The 13,963-nt window shown below is 41.9% G+C and overlaps 1 protein-coding gene across 2 annotated transcripts in view; it reads left to right on the forward strand.

Moving 5' to 3' along the window:
* Positions 1-13,963, forward strand: part of ArgRS (arginine--tRNA ligase-like protein) — a 108,257-nt gene that overhangs the window by 44,835 nt on the left and 49,459 nt on the right. For both annotated transcript variants that reach the window (XM_071665009.1, XM_071665010.1), the window contains exons 7-8: positions 7,150-7,270; positions 11,729-11,932. In XM_071665009.1, coding sequence (XP_071521110.1) covers positions 7,150-7,270; positions 11,729-11,932 — 325 coding nt within the window. The remainder of the gene's footprint in view (positions 1-7,149; positions 7,271-11,728; positions 11,933-13,963) is intronic.

Consider the following 13,963-nt stretch of genomic DNA (forward strand, 5'->3'; position numbering starts at 1 on the left):
TTGTACAAAGGCCAAGGGGATAAGAGTGAGTGCTCAGATTACAGAGGCATAAGTTAGGTACAGTAGGGTTGAGGGTCAAGTCAATTGGGAGGTAAGTTTGAATGGAGAAAAACTGGAGGAAGTGAAGTGTTTTAGATATCTGGGAGTGGATCTGTCAGCGGATGGAACCATGGAAGCGGAAGTGGATCATAGGGTGGGGGAGGGGGCGAAAATTTTGGGAGCCTTGAAAAATGTGTGGAAGTCGAGAACATTATCTCGGAAAGCAAAAATGGGTATGTTTGAAGGAATAGTGGTTCCAACAATGTTGTATGGTTGCGAGGCGTGGGCTATGGATAGAGTTGTGCGCAGGAGGATGGATGTGCTGGAAATGAGATGTTTGAGGACAATGTGTGGTGTGAGGTGGTTTGATCGAGTAAGTAACGTAAGGGTAAGAGAGATGTGTGGAAATAAAAAGAGCGTGGTTGAGAGAGCAGAAGAGGGTGTTTTGAAATGGTTTGGGCACATGGAGAGAATGAGTGAGGAAAGATTGACCAAGAGGATATATGTGTCGGAGGTGGAGGGAACGAGGAGAAGAGGGAGACCAAATTGGAGGTGGAAAGATGGAGTGAAAAAGATTTTGTGTGATCGGGGCCTGAACATGCAGGAGGGTGTAAGGAGGGCAAGGAATAGAGTGAATTGGAGCGATGTGGTATACAGGGGTGGACGTGCTGTCAGTGGAGTGAATCAAGGCATGTGAGGCGTCTGGGGTGGACCATGGAAAGCTGTGTAGGTATGTATACACGTGTGTGGACATGTGTATGTACATGTGTATGGGGGGGGGGGTTGGGCCATTTCTTTCGTCTGTTTCCTTGCGCTACCTCGCAGACGCGGGAGACAGCGACAAAGTATAAAAAAAAAAAAAAAAAAAAAAAAAAAAAAAAAAAAAAAAAAAAAAAAAAAAAGTTTGTTGAGTATTCCTGGTAAATTATATGGGAGGGTATTGATTGAGAGGGTGAAGGCATGTACAGAGCATCAGATTGGGGAATAGCGGTGTGGTTTCAGAAGTGGTAGAGGATGTGTGGATCAGGTGTTTGCTTTGAAGATAGTTTGTGAGAAATACTTAGAAAAACAATTGGATTTGTATGTAGCATTTATGGATCTGGAGAAGGCATATGATAAGAGTTGATAGAGATGCTCTGTGGAAGGTTTTAAGAATATATGGTATGGGAGGCAAGTTGTTAGAAGCAGTGAAAAGTTTTTATTGAGGATGTAAGGCATGTATACGTGTAGGAAGAGAGGAAAGTGATTGGTTCTCAGTGAATGTAGGTTTGCGGCAGGGGTGTGTGATGTCTCCATGGTTGTTTAATTTGTTTATGGATGGGGTTGTTAGGGAGGTGAATGCAAGAGTTTTGGAAAGAGGGGCAAGTATGAAGTCTGTTGTGGATGAGAGAGCTTGGGAAGTGAGTCAGTTGTTGTTCGCTGATGATACAGCGCTGGTGGCTGATTCATGTGAGAAACTGCAGAAGCTGGTGACTGAGTTTGGTAAAGTGTGTGAAAGAAGAAAGTTAAGAGTAAATGTGAATAAGAGCAAGGTTATTAGGTACAGTAGGGTTGAGGGTCAAGTCAATTGGGAGGTAAGTTTGAATGGAGAAAAACTGGAGGAAGTAAAGTGTTTTAGATATCTGGGAGTGGATCTGGCAGTGGATGGAACCATGGAAGTGGAAGTGAATCATAGGGTGGGGGAGGGGGCGAAAATTCTGGGAGCCTTGAAGAATGTTTGGAAGTCGAGAACATTATCTCGGAAAGCAAAAATGGGTATGTTTGAAGGAATAGTGGTTCCAACAATGTTGTATGGTTGCGAGGCGTGGGCTATGGATAGAGTTGTGCGCAGGAGGGTGGATGTGCTGGAAATGAGATATTTAAGGACAATATGTGGTGTGAGGTGGTTTGATCGAGTAAGTAATGTAAGGGTAAGAGAGATGTGTGGAAATAAAAAGAGTGTGGTTGAGAGAGCAGAAGAGTGTGTTTTGAAATGGTTTGGTCACATGGAGAGAATGAGTGAGGAAAGATTGACCAAGAGGATATATGTGCGAGAGGTGGAGGGAAAGAGGAGAAGTGGGAGACCAAATTGGAGGTGGAAAGATGGAGTGAAAAAGATTTTGAGTGATCGGGGCCTGAACATGCAGGAGGGTGAAAGGCGTGCAAGGAATAGAGTGAATTGGAACGATGTGGTATACCGGGGTCGACGTGCTGTCAATGGATTGTACCAGAGCATGTGAAGCGTCTGGGGTAAACCATGGAAAGTTTTGTGGGGCCTGGATGTGGAAAGGGAGCTGTGGTTTCGGTGCATTATTACATGACAGCTAGAGACTGAGTGTGAACGAATGGGGCCTTTGTTGTCTTTTCCTAGCGCTACCTCGCACACATGAGGGGGAAGGGGGTTGTTATTCCATGTGTGGCGAGGTGGCGATGGGATCAAATTAAGGCAAACAGTATGAATTATGTACATGTGTATATATGTATATGTCTGTGTGTATATATATATATATATATATATATCTATATATATATATATATATGTGTGTACATTGAGATGTATAGGTATGTATATTTGCGTGTGTGGACGTGTATGTATATACATGTATATGTGGGCGGATTGGGTCATTCTTTCATCTGTTTCCTTGCGCTGCCTCGCTAACGCGGGAGACAGCGACAAAGCAAAATAAATAAATGAATGAATATATAGATAAATGAATGACCTTTGCATTCTACAATTTTTCATAAACTAATGCATTTTGTGACATGCTCCCCCTAGGTATTATTTGTTATATTTATTTTGCTTTGTCGCTGTCTCCTGCGTTAGCGAGGTAGCGCAAGGAAACAGACGAAAGAATGGCCCAACCCACCCACATATACATGTATAGACATACACGTCCACACAGGCAAACATACATACCTATATATCTCAACATATACATATATATACACACACAGACATATACATATATACACATGTACATAATTCATACTGTCTGCCTTTATTCATTCCCCTCGCCACCCTGCCACACATGAAATAAAAACCCCCTCCCCCCTTATGTGTGTGAGCTAGTGCTAGGAAAAGACAACAAAGGCCACATTCGTTCACACTCAGTCTCTAGCTGAGTCTCTAGCTGTCATGTAATAATGCACCGAAACCACAGCTCCCTTTCCACATCCAGGCCCCACAAAACTTTCCATGGTTTACCCCAGACGCTTCACATGCTCTGGTTCAATCCATTGACAGCATGTCGACCCCGGTATACCACATCGTTCCAATTCACTCTATTCCTTGCACACCTTTCACCCTCCTGCATGTTCAGGCCCCGATCACTCAAAATCTTTTTCACTCCATCTTTCCTCCTCCAATTTGGTCTCCCACTTCTCCTCGTTCCCTCCACCTCTGACACATATATCCTCTTGGTCAATCTTTCCTCACTCATTCTCTCCATGTGACCAAACCATTTCAAAACACCCTCGTCTGCTCTCTCAGCCACACTCTGTATTACCACACATCTCTCTTACTCTATTATTACTTACTCGATCAAACCACCTCACACCACATATTGTCCTCAAACATCTCATTTCCAGTACATCCACCCTCCTCCGCACAACTCTATCCATAGCCCACGCCTCGCAACCATATAATATTGTTGGAACCACTATTCCTTCAAACATACCCATTTTTGCTTTCTGAGATAATATACTCGACTTGCACACATTTTTCAATGCTCCCAGAACTTTTGCCCCCTTCCCCACCCTGTGACTCACTTCCGCTTCCATGGTTCCATCCGCTGCCAGATCCACTCCCAGATATCTGAAACACTTCACTTCCTCCAGTTTTTCTCCATTCAAACTTACCTCCCAATTGACTTGTCCCTCAACCCTACTTTACCTAATAACCTTGCTCTTATTCACATTTACTCTCAGCTTTCTTCTTTCACACACTTTATCAAACTCAGTCACCAGCTTCTGCAGTTTTGCACACGAATCAGCCACCAGCGCTGTATCATCAGCAAACAACAACTAACACTTCCCAAGCTCTCTCATCCATAACAGAATGCATCCTTGACCCTCTTCCCAAAACTCTTGCTTTCCCCTCCCTAACAATCCCATCCATAAACAAATTAAACAACCATGGAGACATCACATACCCCTGCCGCAAACCAACATTCACTGAGAACCAATCACTTTCCTCTCTTCCTACACTTACATATGCTTTGCATCCTTGATAAAAACTTTTCACTGCTTCTAACAACTTGCCTCCCACACCATATATTCTTAATACCTTCCACAGAGCATCTCTATCAAATCTATCATATTCCTACTCCAGATCCATAAATGCTACATACAAATCCATTTGCTTTTCTATGTATTTTTCACATACATTCTTCAAAGCAAACACCTGATCCACACATCATCTATCACTTCTGAAACCACACTGCTCTTCCCCAATCTGATGCTCTGTACATGCCTTTACCCTCTCATCAATACCTTCCCATATAATTTCCCTGGAATACTCAACAAACTTATACCTCTGTAATTTGAGCACTCACTTTTATCCCCTTTGCCTTTGTACAATGGCACTATGCAAGCATTCTGCCAATCCTCAGGCACCTCACCATGAGTCATACATACATTAAATAACCTTACCAACCAGTCAACAATAGTCACCCCCTTTTTTAATAAATTCCACTGCAATACCATCCAAACCTGCTGCCTTGCCAGCTTTAATCTTCCACAAAGCTTTTACTACCTCTTCTCTGTTTACCACATCATTCTCCCTAATCCTCTCACTTTGCACACCACCTCAACCAAAACACCCTATATCTGCCACTCTATCGTCAAACACATTCAACAAACCTTCAAAATACTCACTCCATCTCCTCACCTCACCACTAATTGTTATCACCTCCCCATTAGCCCCCTTCACTGAAGTTCCCATTGATTCCCTTGTCTTATGCACTTTATTTTCCTCCTTCCAAAACATCTTTTTATTCTCCCTAAAATTTAATGATACTCTCTCACCCAACTCTGATTTGCCCTCTTTTTCACCTCTTGCACCTTCTCTTGACCTCCTGCCTCTTTCTTTTATACATTTCCCACTCATTTGCATTATTTCCCTGCAAAAATCGTCCACATGCCTCTCTCTTCTCTTTCACTAACAATATTACCTCCCCATCCCACCTCTCACTACCCTTTCTAATCTGCCCACCTCCCATGCTTCTCATGCCACAAGCATCTTTTGCACAGGCCATCACTGCTTCCCTTAGTACATCCCATTCCTCCCCCACTCCCCTTATGTCCTGTGTTCTCACCTTTTTCCATTCTGTACTCAGTCTCTCCTGGTACTTCCTCACACAAGTCTCCTTCCCAAGCTCACTTACTCTCACCACTCTCTTCACCCCATCATTCTCTCTTCTTTTCTGAAAACCTCTACAAATCTTCACCTTCACCTCCACAAGATAATGATCAGACATCCTTCCAGTTGCACCTCTCAGGACATTAACATCCAAAAGTCTCTCTTTTGCACGCCTATCAATGAACAAGTAATCCAGTAGCGCTCTCTGGCCATCTCTCCTACTTACATACGTATATTTATGTATATCTCTCTTTTTAAACCAGGTATTCCAAATCACCAGTCCTTTTTCAGCACATAAATCTGCAAGCTCTTCACCATTTCCATTTACAACACTGAACACCCCATGTACACCAATTAATCCCTCAACTGCCACATTACTCACCTATGCATTCAAATCACCCATCACTATAACCCGGTCTCGTGCATCAAAACTACTAACACACTCATTCAGGTGCTCCCAAAACACTTGCCTCTCATGATCTTTCTTCTCATGCCCAGGTGCATATGCACCAATAATCACCTATCTCCTTCCATCAACTTTCAGTTTTACCCATATCAATCTAGAATTTACTTTCTTACACTCTATCACATACTCCCACCACTCCTGATTCAGGAGTAGTGCTACTCCTTCCCTTGCTGTTGTCCTCTCACTAATCCCTGACTGTACTCCTAAGACATTCCCAAACCACTCTTCCCCTTTACCCTTGAGCTTCATTTCACTCAGAGCCAAAACATCCAGGTTTCTTTCCTCAAACATATTACCTATCCCTCCTTTTTTTCTCATCTTGGTTACATCCACACACATTTTGACACCCCAATCTGAGCCTTCGAGGAGGATGAGCACTCCCCGCGTGACTCCTTCTTCTGTTTCCCCTTTTAGAAAGTTGAAATACAAGGCATAGTGCAAATTACCCCCACCTGATGGCCTCTTAGAGAAGGACAAAAAACACTAGCCTGGCATGATAAATATTTCAAAAAATATGGGAATCTCACATCTCACATTGTTGATGCTAACATGATGAGTCAAAAACTCACTGTCAGTCAGGTACTTGTGTATATCGTATAAGCAGTTAACGGGTTGATTGCTGTAAAATCTGGCCTTGTAGTTCTGACTTAGGACAAGCATCATTTGTGATAATTTCTTTGTGACATGCTCAGTCCTAGATCCATCCCCTATCTTCTAGATCCTGCATTTCCCACTTTAGTGTACTCAGTAGTTCAGACATGTATGTTAGCAAAGTAAATTGTTATGAATGTTTGAGGATAAAATGATCACAGTCTGTGAAGGAAGCTCTCCTTGTGCAAATTGTGTAATTAAGGATTATATAATGAACATAGATACAGATGATGATCGTTTTCATTTGTTATTTGGCCCTAAAATTTCAATTTTGTATTATGATATGACTGTTATCATCTGCAAAGGATTTGTTTCCATGCCATAACTTTAGTTTCAGTTGACATCTATTTTTATGATTTTAGGACAATGATAGAATCTCCATTCCTACTCCATCACTACCTTCCATCACCACCCTTCACTCTTTCGCTAACATCACTTTGTCACCACACCTTACGCCATCACCACCTGGTGACTACATCATGCTTTGTCTTAGAATTGATTTGGCTCATCACATCCTAGGCAAAGTGGGTTTGCTTAGTTCTGGCCCTTAAAATGACTGTACTTGGAAGTGCTTTGTCACAGTGATTAATACCCAGCCAGTTTTATCATCCTGCCTTTGAGGTTACAAACACTTTCAGCTAAGTATTGATTTCAGGTCTACAATCATTGGAGATTGCATATGTCGTTTGCTGGAGTTCCTTGGTCATGATGTACTAAGGTTGAACCATCTTGGTGATTGGGGCACACAGTTTGGAATGCTCATTGCTCATTTGCAGGTAAGAGCTAATTTGAACTTTGTGTAATATATCCCTCCCCACCACCCTCTCAACTTTTTAATATACTTTTTGTTTAAGCTTTGCTGGGTTTTGATCTCAGCTTAGTTTTGCCCTTTTTGTCAGTATACCCACCATTCCACCTGACTAAGCATTAAAGGTTATGGCATAGGTTTCATGCTTCCCATTTTCTCCTTACAGGTTGGATTTTTCTTTTTTCTTAGGGAAATGCCCTTCTTTATTGTAGTATGCAAGAAGAGATCAGGTTGAAGTTAGATTTCCTCAAATTCAGTATCAGAATTTTTTTTCTTTTAGATTTGGAACTGTAATAAGAATTCAGTGATATGACTGCGAAGACAGTTATGCATTTTCACTTGGGAAATATTTCACTGAACAGATAACAAACCTTGGTATAAGGATGACAAAAGTTCATCAATGTATTTGTTGTCATTATGAATAGGATTAAAGGTAAGATTCTGAAGCCAGTAAATAGTGTCATGACCAGTGATAATCATGAGTTGTAGTGCAGTGATTGCTGATGATTCCTTGACCTGTTAAACAAAGGACCCTTTTCCTTGATACATGTGCTTTTCATTTTTGGTATGTCATGTTGTTATATTAGAATCTCAAAATTCTGAAAAAATTCTCCTCTTTTTACCCTCATTTATTCTGGAGATACAGAGGTGTATACAAATGACCAACTGGTACATAGTTTATATAGTCGAACAGAGGGACACATGATGTAACATGATTATTTATGACATATGAGTTTAGAAGTGGCTTGCAACTTGATGGGATACTTTCTCTGTTTAGAAGTGGCTTGCAACTGGATGTGATAACATTTGCCTTTAATCCTTTGACTGCTAAATTAAGTTCCTGTTGCATTGTTGGAGAGTGTGAATTCTACAGTGATATGTGAAAATGGTACACCATCCTTTATTATTACTATTCTTTATCAACACAACAAAGTTCCAATACCTGGATTTATAGTTCTTAAAAACAACATATGATTGCAGGGAAGAAAAATGAAGACAGAATTTATGGTCTGATGCCTACAGGATGACACGAACTTCCTTAAGTGTAAAAGATTCTTGCTTCTTTCACTTCAAAAGATGAACAAATTATGAAGTGTGAAAAATTTAAAGGGCAGATTTTGAATGACATTAAGCTTCGCCAGTTCATGAGAACTTGTCAAAAACTTTGTATATTATCCATATGTATCTTTATGTGAGTCAGTTGTTGTTCGCTGATGATACAGCGCTGGTGGCTGATTCCGGTGAGAAACTGCAGAAGCTGGTGACTGAGTTTGGTAAAGTGTGTGAAAGAAGAAAGCTGAGAGTAAATGTGATGAGAGCAAGGTTATTAGGTACAGTAGGGTTGAGGGACAAGTCAATTGGGAGGTAAGTTTGAATGGATAAAAACTGGAGGAAGTGAAGTGTTTTAGATATCTGGAAGTGGATTTGGCAGCGGATGGAACCATGGAAGCAGAAGTGAGTCACAGGGTTGGGGAGGGGACGAAAGTTCTGGGAGCGTTGAAAAATGTGTGAAAGGCAAGAACATTATCTTGGAAAGCAAAAATGGGTATGTTTGAAGGAATAGTGGTTCCAACAATGTTATATGGTTGCAAGGCATTGGCTATAGATAGAGTTATGTGGAGGAGGGTGAATTTGTTGGAAATGAGATGTTTGAGGACAATATGTGGTGTGAGGTGGTTTGATCGAGTAAGTAATGAAAGGGTAAGAGAGATGTTTGGTAATAAAAAGAGTGTGGTTAAGAGAGCAGAAAAGGATGTTTTGAAATGGTTTGGTCATATGGAGAGGATGAGTGAGGAAAGATTGACAAAGAGGATATATGTGTCAGAGGTGGAGGGAATGAGAAGTGGGAGACCAAATTAGAGGTGGAAAGATGGAGTGAAAAAATTTTGAGTGATCGGGGCCTGATCATGGAGGAGGGTGATTGGCGTGCAAGGAATAGAGTGAATTGGAATGATGTTGTGTACTTGAGTCGATGAGCTGTCATTGAATTGAAGCAGGGCATGTGAAGCATCTGGGGTAAACCATGGAAAGTGTTGTGGGGCCTGGATGTGGAAAAGGAGCTATGGTTTCGGTGCATTATACATGACAGCTAGAGACTGAATGTGAACACATGTGGCCTTTGTTGTCTTTTCCTAGCGCTACCTTGCGTGCATGCGGGAGGAGGGGATTGTCATTTCATGTATGGCAGGGTGGCAGTGGGAATGAATGAAGGCAGCAAGTATGAATTATGTACATGTGTACATGTGTATATGTCTGTGTATGCATATATATGTATACATTGAAATGTATAGGTATGTATATATGCGTGTATGGACGTGTATGTATCTGCATGTGTATGTGGGTGGGGTGGGCCATTCTTTTGTCTGTTTCCTTGTGCTACCTTGCTGATGCGGGAGACAGCGACAAAGTGTAATAGATAAATAAATCTTTATATATTAAGCCCGGCAAGGCAGCAGGTTTGGATGGTATTGCAGTGGAATTTATTAAAAAAAGGGGGTGACTGTATTATTGACTGGTTGGTAAGGTTATTTAATGTATGTATGACTCATGGTGAGGTGCCTGAGGACTAGCGGAATGCGTGCATAGTGCCATTGTACAAAGGCAAAGGGGATAAGAGTGAGTGCTCAAATTACAGAGGTATAAGTTTGTTGAGTATTCCTGGTAAATTATATGGGAGGGTATTGATTGAGAGGGTGAAGGCATGTACAGAGCATCAGATTGGGGAAGAGCAGTGTGGTTTCAGAAGTGGTAGAGGATGTGTGGATCAGGTGTTTGCTTTGAAGAATGTATGTGAGAAATACTTAGAAAAGCAAATGGATTTGTATGTAGCATTTATGGATCTGGAGAAGGCATATGATAGAGTTGATAGAGATGCTCTGTGGAAGGTATTAAGAATATATGGTGTGGGAGGCAAGTTGTTAGAAGCAGTGAAAAGTTTTTATCGAGGATGTAAGGCATGTGTACGTGTAGGAAGAGAGGAAAGTGATTGGTTCTCAGTGAATGTAGGTTTGCAGCAGGGGTGTGTGATGTCTCCATGGTTGTTTAATTTGTTTATGGTTGGGGTTGTTAGGGAGGTGAATGCAAGAGTTTTGGAAAGAGGGGCAAGTATGAAGTCTGTTATGGATGAGAGAGCTTGGGAAGTGAGTCAGTTGTTTTTCGCTGATGATACAGCGCTGGTGGCTGATTCATGTAAGAAACTGCAGAAGCTGGTGACTGAGTTTGGTAAAGTGTGTGAAAGAAGAAAGTTGAGTAAATGTGAATAAGAGCAAGGTTATTAGGTACAGTAGGGTTGAGGGTCAAGTCAATTGGGAGGTAAATTTGAATGGAGAAAAACTGGAGGAAGTAAAGTGTTTTAGATATCTGGGAGTGGATCTGGCAGCGGATGGAACCATGGAAGCGGAAGTGGATCATAGGGTGGGGGAGGGGGCGAAAATTCTGGGAGCCTTGAAGAATGTGTGGAAATCGAGAATATTATCTCGGAAAGCAAAAATGGGCATGTTTGAAGGAATAGTGCTTCCAACAATGTTGTATGGTTGCGAGGCGTGGGCTATGGATAGAGTTGTGTGCAGGAGGATGGATGTGCTGGAAATGAGATGTTTGAGGACAATGTGTGGTGTGAGGTGGTTTGATCAGGTAAGTAACGTAAGGGTAAGAGAGATGTGTGGAAATAAAAAGAGTGTGGCTGAGAGAGCAGAAGAGGGTGTTTTGAAATGGTTTGGGCACATGGAGAGAATGAGTGAGGAAAGATTGACCAAGAGGATATATGTGTCTGAGGTGGAGGGAACGAGGAGAAGTGGGAGACCAGATTGGAGGTGGAAAGATGGAGTGAAAAAGATTTTGTGTGATCGGGGCCTGAACATGCAGGAGGGTGAAAGGAGGGCAAGGAATAGAGTGAATTGGATCGATGTGGTATACCGGGGTTGACGTGCTGTCAGTGGATTGAATCAAGGCATGTGAAGCGTCTGGGGTAAACCATGGAAAGCTGTGTAGGTATGTATATTTGCGTGTGTGGACGTATGTATACACATGTGTATGGAGGTGGGTTGGGCCATTTCTTTCGTCTGTTTCCTTGCGCTACCTTGCAAACGCGGGAGACAGCGACAAAGCAAAAAAAAGAAAAATAGATAAAATAAAACTAGTGAATAGGATATGTGCAAATGAGGCTGTTGGTTGTCTGATAAGGCCTTGTGCTACCTTGTTAATATAGATAAAAGCAATTGTATTTTATAAGGAAAAATAGATTTTATATACATGTTGTAGAAGCTTACAAAGAGGGATGGGAGCAGTGGCTTGAAAGCCTGCCTTCCTTTTTTATTATTAGTTTCTCTGAGTAGGGACTGAAAAGCCAAGTGAGGACTTTCCCTCAAAGGCTTATTTGTTTGTCATTGATGCTATCTTTTACTGTACCTTGTACATTTCTTTGCAGGATTGTTATCCAGATTTTGCTACAAATCCCCCTCCAATTGCTGACCTTCAGACTTTCTACAAGGAATCCAAAAAACGGTTTGATGAGGATGAAGCATTTAAGAAGCGGGCATATGGGGCTGTGGTGAAGCTTCAGTCACATGATCCAGTACACATTAAGGGATGGGAAGAGATATGTGAGATTTCCAAAAAAGAATTTGAAAAGGTAGGACTACAATACATACATATCTGGATACAGGATGCTGAATGTTATTTCAATTACATTACCACATGCCTGTTCATTTCACTACAGTGAATCACACTCTAAGGCTGTCATCCTACCTGCCCACACAATGCCCAGGTGGTCTGTCTATGTTTTTTCCTGAGTTTGCCTCGAAGGTGAGCACCATGAAGGCTGCTCAGTCCTAAAGTCTGTCTATCTTTCTTTCTGTCTGTCTATATATGTATATACATTAAGTCATTTTTTGTATTATACTTAGCCACTGTCTCCCGCTTTAGCGAGATAGTGCAAGGAAACAGATGAAAGAATGGCCCAACCCACCCACATACACATGTATGTACATAAATGCCCACACACACACCCACACATATATATGTGCCTATACATTTCAACGTATATATACATATACATACCCAGACATATACATATATACACATATACACATCCACACTTACTGCCTTCATCCATTTCCATCGCCACCTCGCCACACATGAAATGGCACCCCCTTTCCCGTGCACATGCGCAAGGTAACGTTAGGAAAAGACAACAAAGGCCACATTCGTTCACACTCAGTTTCTAGCTGTCATGTGTAATGCACCAGAACCACAGCTCCCTTTCCACATCCAGGCCCCACAAAACTTTCCATGGTTTACCCCAGACGCTTCACATGCCCTGGCTCAATCCATTGACAGCACGTTGACCCTGGTGTACCACATCATTCCAGTTCACTCTATTCCTTGCACACCTTTCACCCACCTGTAAGTTTAGGCCCCGATCGCTCAAAATCTTTTTCACTCTATCCTTCCACCTCCAATTTGGTCTCCCACTTCTCATTCCCTTCACCTTTGACTAATATATCCTCTTTGTCAATCTTTCCTCGCATATTTTCTCCATGTCACCAAACCATTTCAGTACACCCTCTTCTACTTTTCTCCATGTGACCAAACCACTTCAATACACCCTCTTCTGCTCTCACCATCACACTCTTTTTACTTCCAGACATCTCTCTTACCCTTTCATTACTTTCTTGATCAAACCACTTCACACCACATATTGTCCTCAAACATTTCATTTCCCACACATCCGCCCTCCTCCGCATAACCCTATCTATATCCCATGCCTCTCAACCATATAACATTGTTGGAACCACTTTTCCTTCAAACATACCCATTTTTGCTCTCTGAGATAACGTTTTCACCTTCCACTCATTCTTCAACGCTCCCAGAACCTTCACCTCTTCCCTCACCCTGTGACTCACTTCCGCTTCTATGGTTCCATCCGCTGCTGAACCCACTCCCAGACGTCTAAAACACTTCACTTCCAGTTTTTCTCCATTCAAACTTACCTCCCATTTAACCTGTCCCTCAACCCAACTGAACCTAATAACCTTGCTCTTATTCACATTTACTCTCAACTTTCTCCTTTCACACACTTTACCAAACTCAGTCACCAACTTTTGCAGTTTCTCACCCAAAAAGCCACCAGCGCTGTATCATCATCGAACAACAACTGACTCACTTCCCAAGCCCTCTCATCCATAACAGACTGCATACTTGCCCCTTTCTCCAAAACTCTTGCATTTGCTTCCCTAACAACCCCATCCATAAACAAATTAAACTGCCATGGAGATATCACAAACCCCTGCCACAAGCCGACATTCTCTGGGAACCAGTCACTTTCCTCTCTTCCTATTCATACACATGCTTTACATCCTTGATAAAAACTTTAGATATTTTTTTCATACATATTCACCATTTCCCGCATTAGCAAGGTAGTGTTAGGAACAGAGGACTGACCCTTAGAGGGAATACCCTCACTTGGCCTCCTTCTCTGTTCCATCTTTTAGAAAAGTAAATATTGGAGGGGAGGATTTGCAGTCCCCCACTCCCTCCCCTTTCAGTTGCCTTTTACTATGCGCAGGGAATATGTCGGAAGTATTCTTTCTCCCCTATCCCCAAGGATAGTATTTATGTACATACATGTGTATGTGGGTGGGTTGGGCCATTCTTTCATCAG

This window comes from Panulirus ornatus, chromosome 9, assembly GCF_036320965.1.
Source record: "Panulirus ornatus isolate Po-2019 chromosome 9, ASM3632096v1, whole genome shotgun sequence".
In the NCBI taxonomy this organism is placed as follows: domain Eukaryota; kingdom Metazoa; phylum Arthropoda; class Malacostraca; order Decapoda; family Palinuridae; genus Panulirus; species Panulirus ornatus.